Raw genomic sequence first — 25,828 nt, forward strand, 5'->3', positions numbered from 1 at the left:
TAATGTGATCCCTATAAAACACCAACATATAAGAGGAATAATTGGTCGAATGGCGATATCAACACACTTTCAAGAAAGGAATAAAATCGACGGCTATTGCCATCCACAGAATTCTGCTAACAAATCAAAAATATTCCATCACATATGCTACAGAGCAATACGAGGGGACACAGATAGGTGAAAACTGCAGAATATCCGCCAACTGGCTCATGTAAACCCTACAAAAACTTGTAGGTTCTAGTGCAGCACAGATATAATAAGCATGTGTTATACAAACAGTCGAACATTCTTCTTAAAGCTGCATGTAAAATTGCACATAAAAATGCTAAATACACAAGCCGTCTATTAAAAATAGGCTCTCTCCACAGAAACCAGTCTTAGATCAAATATGGAATCGAATGAAGCAATGCCACTATATTGATGTATTCAGTATCACTGATGCAAGCTTTAAAGAACAGAACACGAATACTCAATACGTACAGTTTACAACAATTTACAAGAGCTCTTTGCAAGTGGCCTTGTTGTGTCCAAGACCCTTGCACTTACTGCACTGGAGTTGGCGCTTCATTGCCTCCTGTAATCCAACTTTCTTTGTGGTAGGCCGACCTGGTGGACGACGTGTTGGTGGAGTTACAGTCATTACGGCTTCCGAATAATCATTCTGCATAGCCCAGTCCGTATCTGGAATAGGCTTGACAGATTCTGCATAGGTTAATCTGTAGCTCTCAGTTGAAAAGTATCTTGAGCAATAATCATAAGGGCTTCGTCCAATGCAATTGATAACAGCAATAGCATGGCAGCATGGTAAACCAGTAAGTTGCCAACCTTTACAACTACAATCCCAACCATCCATGTCAACCACTTCAGTGGACTCACCTTGAACCTCAAATTCGCTACCAGTAGTCAGTTGCACTTGAAGGGCACTGACTTTCAAGCTCTCCTTTTCCAGCTTTTCCTCCATGGATGGAGTCAGCCTTGTTAACCACTGATCAGAATCGGTCCTACGGAAATAAATTAACTCCATAATCTCTCCCCGTATGACATCAACCATCTGTGTTATAGGTAATTCATCTGCATCTGATGCCCAGCTGTAAAAGAGTTCACCAAAGTTTGATTTCATATGGTTATATCTGGCACCCTGGAAAAGTGAATTTGCCCAATTCTGGGGCTCACTTTGCATGATCCAATTGTAAGCTTCCAGTGAAAGACTTTTGATGCCCTCAGTAATCTTATGAAACTCTTCAGGTCTAGGTGCAAAAGCTGCACGATAAAGGTCTTCAATCATGATACCTTTAACATCACGAGAAAACTGCCCTTTCAAGTCTCTAATGAGTTGCTCAGTTAAATAGTGCAGACAATAACCATGATAGGAATCCTTGAAAATTTCAGAGATTGACTCCCGCAAACCCTTCTGTCTGTCTGCAACAAATGTTAGAGGACAAGATGTTGACAGAGCTGATTTTAGTTGTGATAAAAACCAATGCCAATTATCATTGGTTTCTGCATCTACAAAAGCAAAAGCAACAGGAAATACAGAGTCATTTCCATCTGCAGCAGTTGCTGTCAACAATATGCCTTGATATTTGGACTTCAATGGTATGCTATCAAGGAAAAGGAGAGGCCTGCAACCTTGTACGAAACCGCTCAAAGAGGCATGGAATGCGATGAAGAGGCGTTGGAAACTCGAGTCTTCCTTAGTGGTGAATGTAGCAAGACTGCCAGGATTGGTCTCCATTATCTTGTCACACAAAAATGGCAACTGACTATATGCATCCTTATATGAACCCTGAAGCTGCTCCTTGGCAATTTCTTTCCCACGCCAAGCCTGGCAGTAGTTCAGTTGTATTCCATATTCTTGTTTAATGTCATTTACAATGTCCTTGGGTTTGTAATCTGGAAAAATTTTCAACTTCTCCTTGATAATACTGGCTACCCAGCTTTGATGCCCAACTGTCACAGCGGACCCTCCGCAAGTATGTGTTGGATTCATCGTCTTGATACATATACTAAGCTGAGTGGCCGACAACCTTGATGCATGAATTCTCCAAGGGCAACCTTCAGCTTTGCACTTAACAGTCACACGATGGCTATCATTCTTTTTATACTTAAATGCAAACTGATGTGCAATGGCATATTTACGCAATGTCTCACGAAATTCATGAACAGTACTGAATCTTTGCCCCACCCCTGTAATTGTATCCTGCCACTGCTCAGCAGCTTTAGCATGCTTCTCATAGGGAACAACAGAAAGAGGACGAACAGACAAAACCTCAGGTGGCAAATTAAAGTGTGCATCAATATGGTTGGTGCCATCAATATCAAGAGGGGCACCAACAGGAATATTGGGTTGAGTGGTATCATCCACAACATCTAGAGGTAACTCAAGTGGAGGCACTGCTTCAGACAAAGTTGTTCTACTTGACCTGTAAAAACACATTCTCAGAATTAAGTTAGTAAATCAAGAATTACATCTAAGCTTTAGCTTAGAAGTTAGAAATGAAGAGAACTACCTACTATCTGACATGTTAGAAACATCATCAGCTCCATTTTCTTCCATTACGATATACACATCAGCAGTTATAGAATCCCCATGAAATTTTATCATCCGTTCTAAATCCTTGTCATTGGAGACAGTAATGAGAGTCTTTCTATTACCAGGGAGGAAGTATTTGATAGACATAGCACCAAAGCTACAATTAAACATTTCTGCTACTTCCATCTTGAAGTCACTGAACTTCATCTGATCATCAATGTCTATTGCATGAGCATCTCCACCTCTATACGACAATGAGCCATCATTTTCAGTCTCAAATTCACCTCCAGATTGACAAATTGCTATTATCTTCTTTGTAGCCATGACCTGCCAATCATTTCAGAAAAAAAAATGCCCAGGACAGTCCGTAAAACCAATCAAGTAAAGCAAAACAAAACAAAAAGTTCAAATGATATAGTTATAAAATAAGAAATAATAGGAGAAAGGATAATCAATCACGTTGAATTCAGTGCTCAAATGCAGTAGATATTCTGGTGATATATTTGGCTAACTTGTTCACTTGTATTCCATTCCTAGCACTTCGAGTATCCCTATATATGGATTTGTAAAGGGTATAATTGAAAATTCCCAAGTCTAAAACATGGGAAGAGAAATCAGAAATGGGTGCTTTCCCCCCAATTTTGAAATTTCAGGCTGAATTTTCTCCATAAACAAGCGGAGTGTGAAGTCGTGAATAAACAGTAATAGTATTGCAAAGAAAAAACAAAACGGAGGTTAAAAATCTAAAGTGGTAATTTAGCATTGAGGCTAAAAAAACCCTGCAATCTTGTATATTTTTTGTTCGTTTTAAGGAGCAGAAATGTATTTTTATGCATAAAAGGAACGAATAAACCCTAGTATACGTAGTTATTGAGGAAAAAAAAAAGTTAGAGAGCGATTACCTTGAATAGTGAGGAATAGGATTCCCCAAATCCCCAATAACTAGGGTTTTTCTGGGGGGGTCTGGTAAATGTAATAATCAAATTTGAGAAACCATTTTGTTTCTCTCGAACGGTACGGATAGACAAAAAAAAATTTCACCGGAGGTAGAGAGGGTAAGAACGTAAATTACGTATTCCTACTTTCATTACGTAGGTCTAATTTTGTTTTCAGCCCCTGTACTTTTTATATATTTAAAATTTAGTCTCATTACATTTAGTTGCTAGACTTTAATTTTCTACTCTTTTTATTCAATAATTAAATTCTAATTGATAAATGAATCAAAAGAATATTGTTAAATTGGATTTCTTGGTATTTTTAAAATTCAAAAAAATCGCTCAATGGCCAATTTAATTTAATTTTAAATAATATATTTTAAATTATCTACTTGTTTGCATCACGGACCACGGATCAAAGTTCGTGGCCATTGTACATTCAAAATCCCATGAAGGTCAACTGATTAAAAGAAGCTCATTTGACTCACTTGAATTGGCCTGATTTGTGAAACATATGGAGAAGTCAATTTTCATGAAGTATTGATGACGTAGTGAGACACCCTAGTAGAACTAGAGTTATCTGGATAATTATTGTAAATTCTAATGAATAAATATGTATAGAGTTTAAATCATTTAGGACTCAACTGTTGATATAATTCGGTCTATACCATTAGTTTTGAGGAAGCTCAATTATAAATAAAAGTATTCCCCTCATTTGTAATCATTCACTTGTAAACTTTCAAAATAATAGAATATTTTTGGAGAGCATTTAGTCAAATACTTGGTGTGCGTTATTTTTTCGTAACTTTTATATTCATTTGTAGCTTATTTTGTTTTAAGTTTGCTTCTTTCGTTGCCTTAGAGAATTTTTATAAGAAATTTAATTTTTTCAAGACTAAGGCTAACTTAGACGGATTTGAATCCAATAAATCGCTTAAGGCCGCGTAGTTTGTTAGAATAACACTTGAATTTATTTTTAGCATATATACTCGAGTTATTAAAAATAAAAAATTATTTAACCATTTTAAATATAAAAATAAACCTCAAATATAAAAATAAGTTAAATAAAATTTTAAAATATCAAGATTTCTCAAATATAGTATACTCTTTACATTTTAGACATCCGATAGTAGGTTGATGATGTATCTCCACAGGTTATAGTGAAAGTATCTTACTTTTCAATAAAATTTACTTTTAGTCGAGAAATAAAATCCTATATATAATTTTCACAAAATAAAATCTAGATTTTTAAATTGAAATAAGAAGGAGATTACCTAAAACTCGAATAAAAAGATATAAAATTTGTCTTATTCTCAATTTTCATCTCCTGTAATTATAATAAATAAACAAAATTGAATGTTTCAGATTAGGTTCTATTAAATTTATATACAACATTGTACTCTTAATTAACTAAAATAATTTATTATTAAATTTTAAAAATAAAAAAATATATATATATGTCCTTTTAACCGTTGATTGTAATCATTTTAATAAATAAATAAATAAGTCACGATAATAATAATAGTAAAATCCTTAGTATCATAAGTTGTCTTGTAATTTTTTTTAATTCATTATTAGTTGTTGTAAATTTCATTTGAATTAAAATATTATTGTTTCAAGCAAAAATAAAAGGAACTATTAATTAAATGAGGACAACTGTTAGGTAAGTATATATAATAATACATAATATTTAGCTTCAATCCATAAGAAAATTGTTTAAAATTAGCTGTTAGAATCGTAAAATAACATCTAATTTAGAATTTTATTAGCGTAAAACACCAAGTAAACAAACAAATGAGAGAGTCTCAAATATAAAATCTAGATAGATAAATTGAGCTATAGAGAGAGTTAATTGTACACGATTTAGCCCTTAAAAAGTATACTATTTTCCCACTTTGATACTAAATTTTTTTGTCTCAATTTGGTATCTAAAATATCAATCACTTTTCAATTTGATACCTAAAAATGCATCCACTAAATTTTTGAGTTCATTTTTTTAAATATGATAAAAGAAAACTTATATCCAATCACAAAGCGCCACATGGTATTTTTATATAAAAACAAATATTTTCTTTTATTAGATCCATATACACATTAAAAATAGAAATAAATATATAAAAAATTATAAACATATATACGATATAGAAAAATATATAAATTATAAAAATAATTTTTAAATAACCATATTTGAAAAGAAATTAGTTAAAATTGATAACATTATTACAAAAATGAAAACAATTAGAAAAATATTTTTAAAAATTTAAAATATATAATTATAAACTTTTATCTATTATATATGATTTTTTTTACATTTTAAATCAATATAACATTAAAATAAATAATTTCTTACATTTTAAATCAATATAATATATATTATATTAAAAAATAAAATAAAAACACATAGCGCATTCAAATAATGCTAGGTAGCCAGCCTACCCTCAATCAATGCCGGTCAACATTGATCAACACAAATCAATTGTTAAGTCAAAATTAAAAATTTTGTAAAATCAAAAAATTATATATTTTAAAATTTTCTAAAAACTATTTTATATTTTTTTAATAATACTATTAATTTCAACTATTTTTCAATTATCAATTTTTGTAAATTTTATTTTAAAAATTATATATATTTTATAATATGTATATACCTTTAATAAAAATATTTATTTTTTATATAAAAATACCCGTGGTGCTTTATAATTAGCTATAAGATTTTTTCAACATCTATCAAAAAAATATAACGAAGTACCAAATTAGTATAAAAAAAATACCAAAATGAAAAATAGAAGGGTTAAATTTACGTGATATTATTGGCAGGTTAGTAGTTGTAGTAACTATAATTTTCTTCTTTTTGTCAGTGAAATGATCACCAAAATATTAATATATTTTTATTACCTAACTATGAAAAAATTACATAATAATCACTCAACTATTCAATTTTATTTGTTTCAGTCAATTTTATCTTTTCAATTTTATCTGTTTCAGTCATCAATGGGCAAATGTAAAAATAGCCAAAAATTTAAGATAGTTGAGTGACTGAAATAACAAAATTGAATAATTAAGTGATATTTTATAACTTTTCTTAGTGAGGTGAAAAAAAAAAACATTGATGGAGGACTGCTAATGTAGCTCACTCTACTTGTATCTAGTAACTAATAGTTTATCTTTTGTTTCACAAATCGAACATACTTCACATAAAATGTTAAATAGACAACATGAAATACATAAAATGTTGAAATAAGGCCATCATTGTCACAACAATCTTAGGGATTATGCAAACCATTACATAACACAAACATGCCTAAGAAGATAAATAGCTAACTATATCTATTCATCATCACTGTCATTCCCAAAAACTGATGCAACAGCTACTTTTGGTTTCTTCACTGCACTACCAGATGCATTCTGCAAAATGAGTGGACAAAGTTGAAGATTGTCACAGGCATGTTCAAAGTCAACTCGACTAAAACTTTAAACTAGCAACAGATTAAGGATTTGAATTTCCAGTCCGTTGTTTCGTTACATCGCTATCACTTAAGTAATTATGGTTGCAACCGTATGAAACACATCAAATGTAGATCCCACATAATTTTCTCCTCAACCTGAAGCCACTCATCTACCATTCTATGTCATAGTACATGCACTGTAACATCACTGTGACCAAGAAATTCACTCACACAAGTTCACTCTCACTGCGAACAATGAAGTCATTAATGGGACAGAGACAATTGATAGAAGTAAAAAACTCTTACGTTACATGATCAGACACAAAAAGGTTTTTGAGAACGGAATGCAGAGTCATTAGAGAGTAGGCCATAAAATTTAATTTCAGACAGCCAGATTATTTTCCTACATCACATGGATATTCTGAATTTTTATATGTCAGAATTTTCTTCAGTATTCAACAATAAAACCTAGCACCCTAGATGATATAAGTTCTAACATGCATACTTATGGATGCATAATAAACAAAAATGCAGTTTATTGCTAATCTCAGTACCTGTCAAGCACGCATAAAGTGTTACTCAGTAATCACATACCTTAGAGCTGCTGCTTTTAGAAGAAAAACCAAACTTCAACGTCTTTCGCTGCTCCTGATCAGCAAGTGCAGTAGCAATGGCAGAAGCAGGAGCAGGAGCAGGAGCAGGAGTAGTTGCAGGCCCAGATTCCTCCCGGGACTCCTGCTGCTGCTGTTTACGAGCACCAGCCCTATACCACATTAAAGAAAACAAAACGAGAAGACATAAAATGGTTAATAACTGATTAGCATCACTATAACATGCAGCTCAAATAATAAAGTGAGGCAGAAAATTATTTCAAAAACCATGGAGATATAAAAGCTCAATTAATTAGATACATTTGAGCAAACTTAGCCATCTCTCTTTCCTGACGTTGCTGCTCTCGCTTTTGTCGATCATCACGACTGGAACTACCATGCATTTCTCTCATTTCTTTAAAGCGCTGCAAGCAAATAACAAATGATGTTACAGGTTAGACAACATTGAAAACTACCTAAACATCAAAAGTAGGGAAAGGAGCAGTCCATGTGTGTGTTTAGGGAGGGAAAGAGAGAACTGGGCCATTTACCTTTCTGTGGTTGTGATCATATGAACTCAGATGGACCTCAAATTCCATAGCCAATTTGTATTGCTTGTTGCAAAGCTCACAATAGAACACCTTGCGTATTTCTTTCACCTCCGTTTGAATTTTCTGCTCACGTTCTGCTAACACCTGGATTTTCATAATGTGCACGAAGCAGGCAGTAGAAGCCACCAGGTAATAAAAACTGCATGAAATTGACAAGAGCTTCCGAGGTTGATGTTCCCCTATGATATACCATTCCGATCAAAAGACACACATATATGCTATATGCTGCCTTCTGCTAATGGAGGTTTTCACAAAATGTAAAGCATCAACCTCATTATTATCTAGCGCTGAAACTTATAGTGATTATCTACAAGTTGAAAATCATACCTCTCGTTTCTTGGCATGTTCCTCAGTCTCCTCAACCTCAATATCTAGTTTCCTACGCTGGATATTTTCTTCAGCAGTGAAGAAATCATCTTCTTCTTGTTTTCCAATCCCTAACTTCGGATCTCTAATCCCAGATCTTATAGGCTCAATTATTCCTGGTAACCAGAAAATAATTGTTAACGATAAACAAATAGCTTGAGCAATGGAATGGATGGCCAGTCAGGATTCTGAGTAATCAAGAATGAAAAAAACACAACAGCAAAGAAACAAGTTAATAAAATTATGTCATAACCTAATAAAAACTATTGGAGAATGTCAAGCCCAGAACTTAAATAAAATCTAAGCTGCATTAGGAAATTATTTGCATAGTAATCATGGGCAAAATTACTAAGTTCATGTTAAATTGCAGCTTCATATTATTTATCCCATAATATTTTCCAACTAGTTAGATGCCAAATAAAAAAAGACCCATAATGGAGAAGGAAAATGCAGTTCAATGATAGGAATTTAACACTAACATACCCTGTTCATCCTTCCCAAGACCCTTTCCTTTCCAACCCATTTTTTGAAGAAGCCTAAACCCAACATTTGAAGAATTCAACTTTGTATCTAACGTTGCTTGCTGAACATTATCCAGATCAACATTCTCCGTTGGCTTGTGATTGATTGGCAAGCGGAAATCTTCAGCCAACTCCTCAACAAGAGAATCTTGGTATGCCTATTCCAGAAAGTGCAGATGATAAAGCTCAATACATCAACAATCATAAACATTGATGACAAAGTGGGCATATATATCAGAAATGTTATTGTATCTTTACAAGTACAGAACCATAGTAAGAATACTCAAGAGTAGATTTTTAAAAGAAAGGAGTTAGATAAGTCAGTTGATTTTTTTCGATTATAACCTCCTCTTAAAACAACAAAAGTAGAACAGTGATTGAAGAGATTCAACCCGAGTATAAATGAATCTAAATGGATGTGAAATTATAGAAATGAGATTGCCTACTTGCTCTTCTGAAATTTGCTGTTTAGTTCCAAGGTTTGCCTCCTGAGAACTGTTGTATCTTCGGTAGTCCATTTTATACCACCTACACCATGAGAGAACAAAAAGCTAGTAAGTTAATCAAAGATGTCATTAGTGGATGAAATACAGGTGGGAATCACGATAGAAAACAAAGGTGTTCAACGTTCGAGCTAACATCTTGTTTAGCGATTAAGAAAACTTATGTTAATTAAAAACTAAGCTGCAATTGAGTGATTTGAGGCATAATAATATGTAATAGAAATAGTCATAATATTGCAATATCATCAACGTAGTTGGAGAAGAATAGGTGAAAATTTTTTTAAAAAAAGAGAAGCAATTGCGACATAATTAGGAATTAAAGTTGATCCCATATGCAGTCCAAGTAAACAATCAGAAACTTATATTCATAGTGTCCATCAAAGAGAGCAGAAACACAAGTTTGAAGGTGCCAATAAGCATTTGGAGGCAATTAACTGAGCAGGTCGAAGACCCATTGTGGAATAAGGGTTTTTTTATAATTAGATTCGATCTCCAAGCTGAAAGAACAATCTCTAAGCAAGAATCATCGTTAAGAAAAAGAGAGAGAAAACTTTAAGAACCATCAGCACCAAAAAAAAAAAAAAAACACCATGATAAAGAAGACAGAACCAGATCCCACAGCCTCCCCGGCCACTACCAATACATGTATATATGGCAAGAACCAAAAGTAGCTTAGTGAATAGGCAAAGGAAAGAGATATCAAAGCGAAGAAAGCATTAATCTGGCATGGAATTCAAATAAAAGAAACTAGGGATTATATATTACACAAAAAATAATAGCTAGAAAAGAAAAGAAAAAGCAATACCGGAGCAGATAAAGAGAGAGAAATGGATGTGAAACGCAGCAACTGGTGCCGGTGAGATGAGACCTCCTTATTTTTCAGCTCTGCGGCTTCAGCTTGACCTTCTTTAACTTGGTAGGGTATTGATGAATGTATGAAAAGTACTCGATTTGATTTCTTAATTGATTGAAAAAATGAGTTTAAACAGCGTTAGCGTATGTCTTTAGGCTCTGATCTTCTCTGCTGGATAATGATTTCCAGAAATCGCCGTTGAGGCCCAAACATATAATTATGAAAGTAAGCCCAAACATTGACCCCAAATGACTACATCCGTCAATTCTAACCCGAATCCGAAAAATTCAATCAGATCAACTCAAACCTTATTTGACTTGAGTTAATCATAAAAAATTCAATGATCCAAACTAGGCCTGCCTAGTCTGAACCGAAAAATGAGAGGATTTTGGTAAAAATATAAGCTTAAAAAATGAGTTTTGACAAAAAAATAATACCGTTGTAGAAAACTAGTCGAGCCTCGAGTAAGGCTTTTTTGGCCTGAGCCCAGCCCGAATATGCATAAAAATTATTGTTTTTCTTTTATTGTTTTCTTGATCTCTTTTTTTATCATTTTTTTTGTTATTTTTCACTATTTTACTACTATTTTGATGTTATTATATAACTCTTAATTTTATTGTTAATTTTATTCTTGTTTTAGAGACATTTGTTTGTTAAGTTGCACATGTTATTTAAGTATAAATATTTTTTAATTTATTTTAATTTGCTGGGAAACATTTATTTTAATGTTTTTAATATTTTTGAGATATTATATTATATAAAAATTTAATATTGGTAGGCTGGGCCCAAATTTTAGTATTTTTTATATATGAGTCGAGTTTGGACAAAATTTTAAGTCCATTTTTTAGGTCGGACCAAACCTGAGCCTAACAAATGAGCTTAAAATTTTGGTTGGGCCCAACTCATAAACAACTCTAATCCAAACCTATCCAATACAAATCATAACTTATCTAATTCAAACAACCGTAGCATCAAACTCTAACCCAAAAATGTTCCAAGCTAAAACTATAAAAAATTTAGGATAAATTACACCCAAAGTTACTAAACTATTATAAAATTTATTTTTTTGTCACCAACTTCAAAAAATTATAAAATAGTTATTGAACTATTCAAAAGTTTTCATTTAGTCACTTAGATATAGAGGTGCTCATGGGCTAGGTCAAGCTCGGGCCGGACCTAAGCATGATTTTAACATATTTCATGCTTGCCCAAACCTGACCCGACCTAAAATATAGGCTTCAAATTTGGCCCAAACTCGCCCATATTTGTAAAAGACTAATCTAAACCCATTTAGGCCTGCCCATATTATTTTTTTAATTTTTTCAAAATATTTATATTATATTATTTTAATATTTAATAAATTCATATATTTTTTATTTATTGAAAATTTTTATATAATCATCTTAACATTATTTTAATGTTTACATTAGAGTAGTATTATATATTTAGTATAGGTTTATTTTTTTAATGTGTTCTAAATTACATAATATATAAAAATAACATAATATAAAGTATTATAAACTTAAAAATGGGTTAGGCTAAGATCGGGCCTTAAATTCAAGCTCAGCCCATATTTTAAATGGGCCTAATATTTTTGGCCAAGCTCATTTTGCGGGCTTAATATTTTTACTCAAACCTTCCCAAATTTTGAGCAACCCTTCGGGCTTAGACGAATTGCCCGACCCATGAACAACTCTTGAATAATTCAATGATTTAAATGAAAACTTTTGAATAATTTAATAATCATTTTGTAACTTTTAAAATTAAATAATTAAAAATAAAATTACTAATAATTTAATAATATGATATTTTAAACCTTAAATTGATACCATTCGAATTAACTTAACTCAAAATATCTCCATGCTTTTAATTAAAATTTGAACTTATGCCCACCAATAGAGATGATATCAAATTGATTTCAGATCAATTATGAAAAAGATTTGTGATTATCCTATGGTATTATGATTCAAACCAAAAACCAAATTGAATTCTACCGCTTTAAATTAATTCAGTTTGTTGGTCATTTAAATCAATTTAAGGCATTCAAATCTACGTCTTCTTAAAATTCATTCACCAATATTTCAAAAGTTATTTTTACTATATTAGTTACTATATTTAAATATTTAAAATATTTATATTTAACTTATCAAAATAACAAAAAATATAAATTAAATAAAAATAAATTTCAATTCAAATTAATTTAAATAATCACAAGTTTTTATCTTTTAAACATCAAACTGAACTAAACAAAAAACATTTAGATCATAACGGAATAAAACTAGTGTTTTTAGAATCGGATTAAATCAGTCGATCAGATTGATCGGATTAAGATACTAATTTAAAAAAGAGAAAAAATCGATTGATTCGTAAAAAAAAACAAATTTATTGAACAATATTTTATAATTTTTAATAATTTATTTTATTTGATTTGGATGAATACATGATAAAAATAATGATGATATGTGCATTTGGAAAACAAAAGCAAACAGTTTCTTCCTCATCCTTGGCCATCAATAAGTGTAGCAAGATGCTGTTGGGGTACCAATTATATCATTGATACTATATACCAGCAACAAAACAAAAACCAATGGTATGGAAGGGAAGGCAAGATGAATACTAATACAGGTATATAGTGTTACAGTATTGCCAAGTTGGCAATCATTTTAATTCTCAGCAATGGAGTGGTATATGGTATGGAACAATTTACAGGCAAAGACCCAAGACTTCAGGTTCTTATCTCCCAACCATTCCTTTCCTTTTTCTTTTTTTCCCTTAGTCAAACAACCAAACCAAGCCAACGGACCACAACACATGGGTTGGATGTATGAAGTCCAACACCACCACACCCCCTTCATATTTCATCTGATCCCTACACGTGTCCTTCATCTTACCCCTCAATTATTCTTTTCTATTACAGGTCACTTGCTATAAAAAGGGCCACCTCGAAACCACACTTCACAGCACTGCAAAACTCACCCATATCCACCCGCCCTGCTAAATTCTGCGACTCGAAAAAAACACAAAAAACATATATAGTTTAGCTATGGGTGGGAACAAGCACAAGAAGTCCTTCTCTTTCTTCACTAGCTTGTTTAAAGGCAAGAAGGGCCGTAGAGACCATGATTACTACTCCTATGGGGATGATGCTTGGGGCGCCGCCAGGAAGATTTATCCCAGTGATGAAGACAATACTCACAGGGTGGTTGCTGAGCCCGGTATCGACAAGAGAGCCTCAGCTTTCATTGCTAATTTCCATGCAACTCGTGTTTCTGAAGCCATCCATCATCAACAAGCTGGCTGAAAAGAAAAACAAAGGCCCGCCCCGCCCTGCACCTGCTCCTGCTCCTGCTCCTGCTCTGCTCTTCATATCAACAACACACTTCTCCTTCTAGCCTATAGTTTTCTTTTTTCAAATCATCTTTCTTTCTTTCTTTCTTTGTTGTTAAATTATTCCTCAATTATTATCAGTTGTTAATAGTTTGTGAATGATTAATAAAACATCATCTGAATTCTTATAGCAAACAAAAACTGCTTCTGTTCTTTCAAGTTTCTGTAAATGATTGTTTTGTTTACTTCTTTTTACACACTACAACACGAACAATATGCCAATCCAGCATCCAGCAAGCACCATTTACATCAACAGAAAGCCAAAAATGTTTAAAGCATGTGATATCAGTTTCATTGGAGCTTCCTAAATGATGAAACAGTAATGAATGTGGAGTTCCTTAAATAACCTGGAAATTACTTTGCAATTTTCTTTCAAAGATCAGATTACCCTCTTTCATATCAATTTGTAATAATTAATAGGTGGCTTGAGCTATGAAATCCAAGATGGTTTAATTTCCTCAGGTTTTAATTGATTAAAGCTAGCTTTGGTTTCAAGAGAGTAGAGTACAGCATCCTGCATGCATGTTAATGGAATCTGACAAATCTCCACGAATAGGGGCTGTGGCTTGCTCCCAACACATCAAATATTGTACTACATGATGTGCATAATACATGCACATCTATCAATATCATTTCATTTCTTATCACTCAGGCATCACAGTCACGTCCTTTTAGGTTTTAATTCCTTTGTGTAGTACTAGAAATACAATCTTTTCTATGGACAAATATATATATACACATACGTATATATTCCCGACTGGAAACTGATAGTAAATATGTAACAATTAGCCAACTTAGCAAATCACAAGTTCGGATTAATATTGTTGAAAAGTGAAGTTAAAGCCGTACAATAATAAAAATGGTGTAGTACTGTCAAGCACTTGAAAGAAACCAACGGCGAGGGTTGGCTCTAAAACCTCCTGAAATCGTCCTAAAAGGTATGTGATATGGCATCCAGGCTTGAGCCTTTTTCCTTGTAGCAAATGCATAAATATAAATAAGTAGAATCTCTTTGTTTTTTTGCATTTTGTCAATAGGATGACTGGACCCCCCTTATGTCTTCCAGAAAGGAATCTTGCTATAAATGAGAACACTTTGTTTATATTTTCTAATTAGAAATTGCTTAGAAACATACAAATATGCTTTACAAAAGCATATGTATATATATTAATCATCTGTTGGTTCAATACGTTTAATCACGTGTTTCCATGCCAGGTAATATATGATTATTTAATGAAAATATCTCACCTTCTGTACTTAATTATTACTTCCCAATAGCTTAAAATATATATCCATATATCCATATATTACAGATGCAAAATGCAAATGTAAATGTAAATGCCCACTGTTGTATTTCTTTTAAAGGGTTCTTTTTCCTTTTCTCTTTCCCTTGTAATGCTCTTCCTATGCCTAGTCTTAGAAAGCACAAACTAGGTAAAAAGAAAAAGGGATCATTAATGTCCATGCATAGAACATACATACATACATACATATATACATGCATGCATGCATGCATACATATGCTTTTGTTTGTCTGTTGCCTCCTGGTACAGCTGTATACATGGAATGGTGACCATTAAAAGTAATACAAGTGGTGTGCTTTTCCTTTGGATCCCATGGGGGAACCTTTTAAACATAATTGATGGTTCAGTTCTATGCTGTCTGCTTGGACAACTCGCAACACATCTATTTGAACCCTTCGATTCTCATTCAATTGTACCCCACTCTACATTCTAGTACTCTACAATGGTTCTCAGCTCCTCCAGGCATTACTTTTTCTTTCCCTTTCTTTTGATTTCTTATCTTACACTTTTTTTCATTAATTAATTAGCAATTCGTCCATTTTCATCTATCTAGATGCATTAAACCAGCTGGACTGTGTTATTCGAATGGCTAATAATCAGAAGAAAATCTTAATTAATTAATGGTAATCTGAGAAAGCTTTCTTTTGAAGCATAATATATTGCAGAATAGTGTTTGTCCAGGCAGATATAATCTCAGGTTTAGTTTTCTCTTTTAAGCTGCATTGTTTAGTCACATCAGAATCTCATATTTTGGCAGCATTAGAATGGGGGCAATGAGCTATGAGCCCCTCTTTTTATTTTCCAATATAATACTTTGTGTTTTACATAACTTTCAGTCTTATTGAATACTCACACTGTAGTGTACACAGTTCAGATTCTTTCATTTCAGCTAGACCAGACCATGCTAATCCATCTATAGTGGAGAATTAAAATCTTGTTTGCCGGCTAAGGAATCATTTAACCAAGTTCATGTAAACCATCATTACTGTACTTAACTACATATAGACATACATACACATATGTCCACAGGCTCCCCTTTACATATATATATGTGTGTTTAATTAATCAACTGTGCTCAAAATTGGGGCTTCTTACTTGTCTATGTGAAGATCATCCTAATGTTGAGAGCAAATATGATTAGAGGATTAAGAATTCGTAAGCAGAAAAATAACAAGACGAGACGGTCCAGAAAAGATAAAAAAATCACTCCGCTAATACATAGATAATGTTACAAACTCTGTTCACAATACAATTCAGTGAGGATTCATCTCTACCGATAGAACTACTACTTGATCAACAAAAAATCTTATGTCACTAAAACTTCAGAATATTTACATTTTAAATAAACTTAATTATCATCGAGCAATCTATAATTGAATCCGAACTTAATATTGCCAAATAAAATTTGGGTTAATATCTAACGCAAAGCTACGATATATAATGTGAGTGTTTAGGTATTCTGCCTTATATAATGTATATTATGTATGAGAGTAATATAACTAAGGATTTGATTGCATTTTATCTCTTTTACTTAAAAATGAACAAATTAATCTTTATAAGTTAGATCAAAGAGTAAACTGATCATTCTATTAAAAATTTTATCCATTTCTATGGTTAAAAACTAGTCATTGTATGTTGATATGAGGTACATGTGACACACTGTGTAATTCCCATTACTTAGCTGGAAAGATATGTGGTCATGAAATAGAGATTAAGTGGAACGGAATCGACTAGGTGGTAGAGATGTGGAAACACCTGTTTCTTCCATATTTTGGACCTTAACTCCATGAAATAATATGCTACTTCTGAAACATGGAAGAATTGAAATCTTAGATCAAAACACTATGTATGGATGGTATGAACTTCTTAAACAAGAATTCTTGAATAGCGAAAAACCAGAGCTATTTGTCTGGTTATTCTGTCAGCTATACAAGTTTTAATCAGTAGAAATGAATGAAAATTTTAACTGAAATGACTAGGTTACTTTTTGATTTATTGTAGAGGACTAATTTACTCATTTTTAATAAAGGGAACAAACAGCCTCCATGATATTTTTAGTTTTTCTAAAATCTGTAAGGCTTTTTTTCTCAGTTAAACTGTTAAATGCATCATGCCACTAAACCTCCTCCATCCAGTCTTTAGCAAAACATCCATTCATTTTTTTTCACTGCTCAGCTTATAAGAGAAGAATCAGATATAATACAAACTCAAAAAATATTCCAAAGCAAATTGATTCTTCAACATTTGAATGATAATTGCTTATAGGTTTTGGCTAGTAAGCATCTGAGTTAAAAAGACAATTCATGCTTTGAAATGGGCTACATGCCTAGTAACCTAAGATAGATGGATAATATTGAAGATTCAAAGACCATAAAAAACCAAGCATGCAATTGGAGATAAAGTGAGAAAAGTTCCCTAGTTAATTACTTTCATTGCTCACTGTAAAAGAAGGGGGAGATTCATTTGTTGAAAGGTCAAGCCCCCCACTTTGGTAGGCTTCCAAAACTTTAGAATCAGAATCCAGTCAACATCTTGATTTCTGACTGGTCTTATGCTAGATAATGCCTTGCTTGCCTTTCAAATTTGCATCTGTATTATTAAATTATTGTTGAAGAGCCATTTTGCACCTAAGTTAGGCACCCATGGTAGTGTAGATTTCTAATTGCAGCTGCTTCTTTTTCACTCAAGTAATCCTTTAATTCCAGTCAGAAGAAGCAAAGCCTTTAATTATTTTACTTTAGTACATCTGCAAACCTTATTCCTATGTATATATACATGCATACAGCTGTGATCACTGGGCCAAAAGAAGAAGAAACAGGCTAGGAAAAGTGCAGAACTACCTAACCATATGATTAATATTTAATCATTTCATTTTCAGTTTTAAGAAATGTTACCTTTCAATTCAAGGAGTAGATTTGTTTAATAATGGGTGAGAGGTTATGAATATGGGTTTGATCTTTCTGTGGATTGTGGGCTAATGACTATGGAACGTGTATAATTTGGAAATTTTGATCAATTCATTTGCATCATAATTAAGCTGCAAGATAGGGATCAGATTCCTATTCATATATATCATCATTGGTTCATATGTAAGGTCGGATTCAACATAAATATATTTGGATAACCAACAAGAATATTACAGTATGGACTAGTATGTAATGGTACACCTTGGAAATTTAATGGACTGATCTGCAACACACATATTTTCCAACGTGGTACGTATAAGCAAGATTGTTGCATGCGTTGTTACAATTTTGAACTTTGATTTTGTAGTTTAGAGATTCAGAATTCAACTATAAATTTATTCAAAAATCGTAAACATTAAACTTAAATTCCTTAAGAAATTTAAAAATGAATATGCTAGAACAGAAAAAAATTTAAATTATCATAACGATGGTTCATTCCAAATATTTATTCATATATAATGTAACTCAGATTGAATCTCAAGATTAAATTAATTTAAGGTTTAAATCGCCAAATGATATTAAAACTATATCACTTTTTAAAGTTGGTATCTAAATTTTTTTACAAGTGATAGTTATATTATACTATGCTATCTAAATTATCTCAATAGTTAAAAAAAAATCTTTTAACTAATCATTTTGTGATACGTGACACTTTTAAATTAAAAATAAATTTAATTAAATTAAACCTTTTCAATTTTTTACATTCTCTCCCACAATTATTCCTTCTCTTTTAATACACTTTTTTAACTTTTAAATAACTTCTTTTGCAATCATCTTGCCACTTTTTTCTACTTAGCTCTTTTAAATTATTGGCTAAAATGTTTTTTTAAATGATTGGCTAACTTAGATAGAATATAGTTAGGTAACTTTTTTTTGAAATCATCTTGTAATTTTTTTCCACTCAATTATGTTTTGGATTTTTTTAGTTAAAAATTATTATGTATTACAAAATAATTGGTTAAGAGATTTTTTCAGAGTACAATTATCTCTTGTGATACAAAAAAGTTTAAGTAATGTTAGATCTTTCCTTAACTTGTACACGTATCAGCAAGACAGACGGCGTTGACTTTCTCTTTAACTTCATATGAGAAAGCGCCTTACTTGACCATCCGTTCTGACCAAAGAAGTATCAACCTTCTGTACTCATGACCAACCTGCTTGGAAGGCCTTCATAACAAGCCATTCTCGCTCTTCTAAGATAAGACAAACACTTACTTTTTAGGTGTAAACACTACTTAAGTGTGAATACACCCTCAAGGCAATAAGGATTCACCTTGGCATAACAACCTCATATTGATCGAAGGCATAATAGAATGGACCTCATGGTGCACATTCTTCACATATTACGTGATGTCAACCTATAAATACCCTCCCAATGATAAAAAAAATGATAAACATTTGAGACCTTAAAGTTACTCTAAGCAATTATCCTCTCTATAATTAATCAATTTATTTTCTTATTCCTTTCTGACTCTCCGCCTCTTTAGGTGAACTAACCTTCTCAGCACCACTACTTATTCCTCCCTATTATCCTCCTTCCTGTACACTGTATCAACAGGTACATTTATCGTTTAAGCCTTAATTTAATTACAACATGCTATGAGTTTGACTTACTTTAACCAAATATGCAAGAATTACTGTAGTTTTGTTATGGTTTTAGCATTATCACTTAAATTCACACTCAACCAAATGGCTCATATATATGCAGCACTAGCAATGACAACGTCTGAAATTTATTTACTGATGCACTAGCAATGGTTTCCAAAGCAAAATTTCTATGATATCGCGTCATGAATACTTTAAATAAGCTATGGCTTTTGGATTGTTTTGTTTATTTGCAAGAATACCAGTAAACATGCTTAGGATAAGTTAATACCAAGGTAATGGAATTGTTATTCTGTGGATTGTGAGCTAATGACATTGGAATTGTATAATTTAGGAATTCAGTTCATCTGCATCATAATTAAGCTGCAAGATAGGGATCAGATTCGTATTCATGTATATCATCATTGGTTCATATATAAGGTCGGATTCAACATAAACAACCAACAAGAATATTTCAGTATGGACTGGTATGAAATGGTATACCTTGGAAATTTAATGGACTGATCTGCATCATTGGTAGATTATAACAACTTCTTCACTAACATAGCAAAACTTAAAAGTGCCCCAAAATTGTTTATGTAATTTGATTTTGAACTTAGATCTCTTAGTCTAGAAATGAATTCCCTATTTAATCGATTCAAGCTCTAATTTAAGCCTAATTTACTCAGAATTTGTTGTAATCTTATTCTTGGACACTTAATATGAATTTACTCAAAAACCGTAAACACTAAACCCAAAATCTGTAAGAAATTTTATAATGACTATGCTAAAACAATCAAAATCAAATTGTTAGAACAGATATATAAGGTAACTCTAATTATGTCCAGGACTAAATTAATTTAATGTTTAAATCACTAAATGGTATCTAAACTATACTTCGTTATCTAAATTACTCTAACCGTTAAAAAATCTCTTAATCAATTATTTTGTAACGGTGACACTTTTAAGTTAAAAGAATAGAATTAAATTAAATTAAATTAAATTATAAAACTCATTAAATTAAAACTTTTCAATTTTTACCTTCTCTCTAGCCACGATTCTTTCTTCTCTTTTAATACACTTTTATTCATCGTTAGATAATTTTTTTTTCAATCATCTTACCATTTTTTTTACTCAGCTTTTTTTTTTTTAAGTATTTGAGTTTCATGTTTTTAAAGGGTTTCTATTTCATAATGCAAGTTAACCCAACTTTAACTATTTTATGCAAAGTATATAAAAGAAAACGAAGAAAGTTATTATGAAGGAATCGGGGTGAAAAAGAAATCAAAATTGAGGTTTTAAAAGGGGAAAGAAGCTCATCAGAATCTAGGTTTTGTCACCAAAAGCTGGGTTTGGACGAGTTTTTCAACGAGTTCTTGAATTTTTTGTAACCGAAGTTTTTGGGTGAAACAAAAAAGATGAATATATTTATAATTTTTTTTTAAAACTTATAGAAATAATATTCAATTTTTTTTGGATTTTTTTAGTTAAAAGTTGTCATGTGCCGTAAAATGATTAGTAAGAAAAATTTTTAACGATTGGAGTAATTTGGGCAACAAAACATAGCACTTTGATTAACTTTAGTAAAACTTTTAATAAAAAATTTAAGTATTAACTTAAAAGAAAAATTACAATTTAAGTTTATTTTATGGTTTAAGTTTATGCAATAAGTTTACCTTACTTTAATCAAAATGCGCAAGAATTATATCAAGTAGGTGATGCAGTTTTATTATGCTATTAGCATGATCACTTAAATTCGCACTCAACTAAATAGCTATCCGTAGCTGTAGCAATAAGAAGGTTTGAATTTTTTTTTTATGCTAATTTTCTTTAATATCATGTCTATGATAGAGAATTAATACTTTAAATATGTTAAGTTAATTTTTAAGCAGTGCGCATTGGTGTTTAGCGCTATTCAACTCAGAAATTTATCGTGTTTGAGTTGATAAATTTTGACAATAAATATTCTTAGATTTTGATTATTGCTGATATTTTGGACGGTTACAAATTAATCTTTGACATCTAAACTGTTTATAGTAATATATCATTAAGATTAGTTTGGATTGGATCAAGGTAATCGACTTCCTTAATTTAACAAAATTAAATTAAATCAAGTAAAACTTGTAAATTTATATTGGAGTTTCAAGATGTATCCTGTGCTTGATTTGCAAAATGATGTCGGCATTTGTTGCCCTTTCTAAGAATATGCCTCACTTCAATTACCCAACCTTCTCTACTCATGACCAAAGAGTATCACGGCAAGGTGCCTGAAGGGTGACAGTCATCATATGGATTCTTTAAAAATTTAACAGTCATCAAAGAATCCATCTTAACTGTTAGTTGACGAATACCCAACCTCTTAGCGCGCCGCAAACCCTCTTTGACGCCCCAAAGTTCCCTACTGTCTGTTCTCCCTATCTTTAACATAAACCATGAATCCACTCTCCCTTCTCGGCACGTTCAGGCCACCTGCTGAAGCCATTCTCAAATTTGTTTGAATGGCCGGCCCATCTGTCTTTAGAATGTAAGTTTAGGAATGGTAACCGGTCATTTATATATATATATATATATATAATTTTTGGATTTTCCGAATTCGCTAACTATTCAAATTCAAATCTAAATTAAATATCATTATCTATCGGATATCCAAATTGCAACAATTCAAATTTAAATCTATAAAATAATATAAAATAAAAGTAAATTAATTAAAGTAGTTAAATAACAATCCAAACAAATTAAACCTAATAATTTTATAACAATTTAAACATACCTAATAACTTAAATATAAGAATATCGAACAAATTAAAAATTTTATAACAATCTAAAAAAAAATTGAATTTAACATTTTGAATTATATGTAAGATATTTGAATATGCAAAAATCTGAATCTGAATCCGAAAAATAATAGAAAATGAAACAAAATTTAATTTTAAATATAATTTATTCATAATTAACAATAAATAAATGTAAATTAACAAAATTAATTAAATAACAACCCAAACGAATGAAATGTAACAATTTCACACCAACTTAAATATGCCTAACAACTTAAATATTAGAATTCCAAACATATCCAAAGTTCCATTACAATATGAAGTAACTTAATTCTATAATAATTTAAATGTTAATTGTATACATAATTTACCATAAAGTTAGTTACGCATTTAGAGTTTAAGCTTACTTATCGTTAATATAAAAATATATATTATAATAATATAGTTGTATATAAGGATACATATCATTAGTAATCTGCCTTAAAGGTTGCATATCATTAATAAAAAAGTACATTATAATATTATAATTGTGTAATAATTATTATACATTCGTAATTTACTTATATGTGACAATTGATATATTATATGGAGTTAAATGTGTATGTATATATTTTTTTAATATGATATGTACTAACTATAATTATTTCTCACACTATAAGGTAAATTCATATTAATTATAATATTTATTTTAATTATATAAATATTTTTTATTTAAAGTAATTAAACTAATTGAATTGATCAAATAATAAAGGGATAAACACAAATATAAGGATTTTATGATTCCATCTCAATGTTTGGTTAGATTTACTAATGCAAAAGAATAAAATTCAAGATAAATTAAATTTCATTTTAGAGAATAATATGCTAAAAAAAAGAGATTTATTTTCTAATATTTTTTATATTTAATTTTATTATTAATTATTAAATTTAATTTTTAAAATATAATTTATTTTTATATGACATTTATTAATTTGTGTAAAGTACCAATATTTAAGGTAAATATTGATAGCTATAACATGACTTTTGTGTTCAAACCATGTTGGAAGCATTGATTTTCTAACTAGTAGTTTCGGATATTCGCAAATATTTGAATCCAAATCTGCAAGTGTAAGAATGTGACTTTTGATAATAGATATATGAGAGAGTCTATTTGTATCCACTCCAGCTCCGAAACAAATTGTAATTTATATCCACTCCAGCTCCGAAACAAATAATAATTTAAACATCCGAAATATCCAAATATTATTTGAATCCACAAAATTCAAGTCAAATATACAATTCACAATCCAAATTGTCATCCCTAAGTTCCAATATTTTACTTAGACCAATTGCCCAACCTTGGCCCTTCGACTATTTGGTTGACAACACTATACAAGGCCTTACAAATAACAAGTGCAAAATTTTTAACCTGAACAACCACATGTACTGTTAACATATTGGAGTCACGTAAAACCTTATTATTTCTACAGTTTCATAGACCCCATAATAAAGAAATAAATAGAATAGAACTATTTATGAGAATAAACCACGTGGCACGATCAATTGTTTACTTTTTCAAATAACATATACAATGAGAAAATTAATCACTACTATTAACAATGAATACCTTATTATCAAAAAAAAAACCCTCATAGCAATTTGGAGTTCAACATGCTGTTAGACTTACCATGAAAACTATGAATTCTCTAACAATATGTTCAATCCACTCAAGTAGATTACTGTAGCAACGTAAAAATTTTAGTTTCGCTTGGTCGCTAATTGTTGCAATTTATTAAACATTTGAAAACCAACTTTCGATTTTATTAACAAAGGAGTCGCCACGGTCCTTTTTATAGGTGTGATCGGACACCTAATAAAATTATTTTAAAACAAAAGAAGGCCAAATTTAGGTCTTCGTGAAAGTCCAGAGAAAAATTGGGGTTCGGGAGTCGGTTACGCGCGAGGAAGGTATTAGCACCCTCGCGACGCCCAAAAATTGGTATCTCATAAACATGTGTTGTCTTGATTTTCAAAAATACGAGTTCAATATAAGATTTAATCGTGATCCGATTGAAAAGACGAGAACTTTCGATTTTTTTGATTTTCGAGAAGGACATACCGTTTTAACATGAGTCCATTGATATTCACCCAACATAGCGATGAAATCGGCGATTTAATGTTAAATCGGTAATATGGAAATATGTACATAGAGTAATATATACAAAATATAACTAATAATATTGAAAACACATGTTCATAATATATAAAACATACATATAATATAATATTAAAATATTTACATAATATGTACACACATAATTACGATGTTAAAGGTGTATTAACGTTAGTAATAATACTAATATTACATGAAGATATGCTTATATAAATATATATTAAAGATATATACATATAATAAAATACATGAATAATACGATATTTAATATATACGTAATATGTATAATAAAAATAATAATATACATAATATATACAAAATACACATAATACATACATATATAACAAAACATATACTATATTAACAATGATAATAGTGATGGTATTAAAATACAAAAAGAACAATATAACATAACAAAAACACTATACATATAAATCTATATACGTAAAAAATATACTATTATAATAATAAATATAATAATATTATTAAAATACCACAAACAAATATAATAAAGATATTGAAATAAAATAATAAAAATAAGCCGATACGTAAAAATATATACATATACATATATACTAAAACATGTATATATAATAATAATGTAAAAATAACAAGAATATTTAATAAAGAAATGAAAATAAACGAAGAAAGGATTAAAATTAAACTAAAAACAAAGTTGTGGGGCCGATTTAAAAAGAAAATAAAGAGAAAGGGCCTATTTGAACACGCGAGAAAACAGTGGGGACCAAAAACGCAATATTCCCTGTTGTCCAAAACGCAGCGTAGCACGGAGGGACGAAATTGAAAACCATGAAGAATTTTGGGGCCAAATTAAAATATAAAAACTTAATTGTAAATGCAGGAAAAAGCGGAGGGGCCGATTGCGTAAATAGCCCCTCCCTTAAAAAAACACGCGGATCCTAGTCGGAGCGGGTCGGGTCGACCCGACCCAGGGCAAAATGACGTCGTTTTATGCCCTGAGTTTTAAGGCCAAAACGGTGCTGTTTTTAGAGGCTATAAATAGCCTAAAAATCAGAAAAAAAATCATTTGGGAGTTGGGAAAGGAAAAAAAAAAAGAGAGAGGGGAGAGGGCTGAGCGATTTTCGGTGGGGAGAGGGGGCACCGGTCCGTCACCGGACCTTTTCCGGCGCCGGCGCGGTGGCCAGAATTCGAAAAGGTATATTTTTTCTCTCTTCTTTCGTATTTATTTTTTTTATATTCGTATACATAAACAGTAAAAAGAAAATAGATGGATCTTTCTATGTGTAAATAGTTGCGAAAAGTAAAAAATAAAGTGAAAATG

At 31.2% G+C, this 25,828-nt stretch overlaps 2 protein-coding genes across 2 annotated transcripts; both read right to left on the reverse strand.

Moving 5' to 3' along the window:
• Nucleotides 1–286: 286 nt before the first annotated feature.
• On the reverse strand, nt 287–3,578 carry LOC108461101 (uncharacterized). The gene is made up of 3 exons (XM_017760797.2): nt 3,436–3,578; nt 2,511–2,860; nt 287–2,423 (listed from the first exon to the last, which is right to left on the reverse strand). The coding sequence occupies exons 2-3, from the start codon at nt 2,855–2,857 to the stop codon at nt 494–496; spliced, it is 2,277 nt and encodes a 758-aa protein (XP_017616286.1). The 5' UTR covers nt 2,858–2,860; nt 3,436–3,578; the 3' UTR covers nt 287–493.
• A 3,029-nt stretch (nt 3,579–6,607) lies between these two features.
• LOC108461402 (uncharacterized) lies at nt 6,608–10,538 on the reverse strand. The gene is made up of 8 exons (XM_017761246.2): nt 10,311–10,538; nt 9,449–9,530; nt 8,965–9,160; nt 8,443–8,597; nt 8,056–8,199; nt 7,826–7,929; nt 7,509–7,677; nt 6,608–6,873 (listed from the first exon to the last, which is right to left on the reverse strand). Exons 2-8 carry the CDS (start codon nt 9,518–9,520, stop codon nt 6,796–6,798), a joined length of 918 nt encoding a protein of 305 aa, XP_017616735.1. The 5' UTR covers nt 9,521–9,530; nt 10,311–10,538; the 3' UTR covers nt 6,608–6,795.
• Between the last annotated feature and the right edge of the window lie 15,290 nt (nt 10,539–25,828).

Source organism: Gossypium arboreum, chromosome 13 (genome assembly GCF_025698485.1).
Source record: "Gossypium arboreum isolate Shixiya-1 chromosome 13, ASM2569848v2, whole genome shotgun sequence".
Lineage (NCBI taxonomy): Eukaryota > Viridiplantae > Streptophyta > Magnoliopsida > Malvales > Malvaceae > Gossypium > Gossypium arboreum.

Excerpts from the sequence above, each read along its gene's own strand:
- LOC108461101 (XM_017760797.2), bottom strand. The coding sequence starts at position 2,857 with ATGGCTACAAAGAAGATAATAGCAATTTGTCAATCTGGAGGTGAATTT. Across the intron at positions 2,424-2,510 it reads TCTAACATGTCAGATAGTAG|GTCAAGTAGAACAACTTTGT; the intron begins GTAGTTCTCTTC and ends GTGTTTTTACAG.
- LOC108461402 (XM_017761246.2), bottom strand. The coding sequence starts at position 9,520 with ATGGACTACCGAAGATACAACAGTTCTCAGGAGGCAAACCTTGGAACT. Across the intron at positions 7,930-8,055 it reads ATGATCACAACCACAGAAAG|CGCTTTAAAGAAATGAGAGA; the intron begins GTAAATGGCCCA and ends ATTTGCTTGCAG. Across the intron at positions 7,678-7,825 it reads ATGGCTAAGTTTGCTCAAAT|GGCTGGTGCTCGTAAACAGC; the intron begins GTATCTAATTAA and ends AATGTGGTATAG.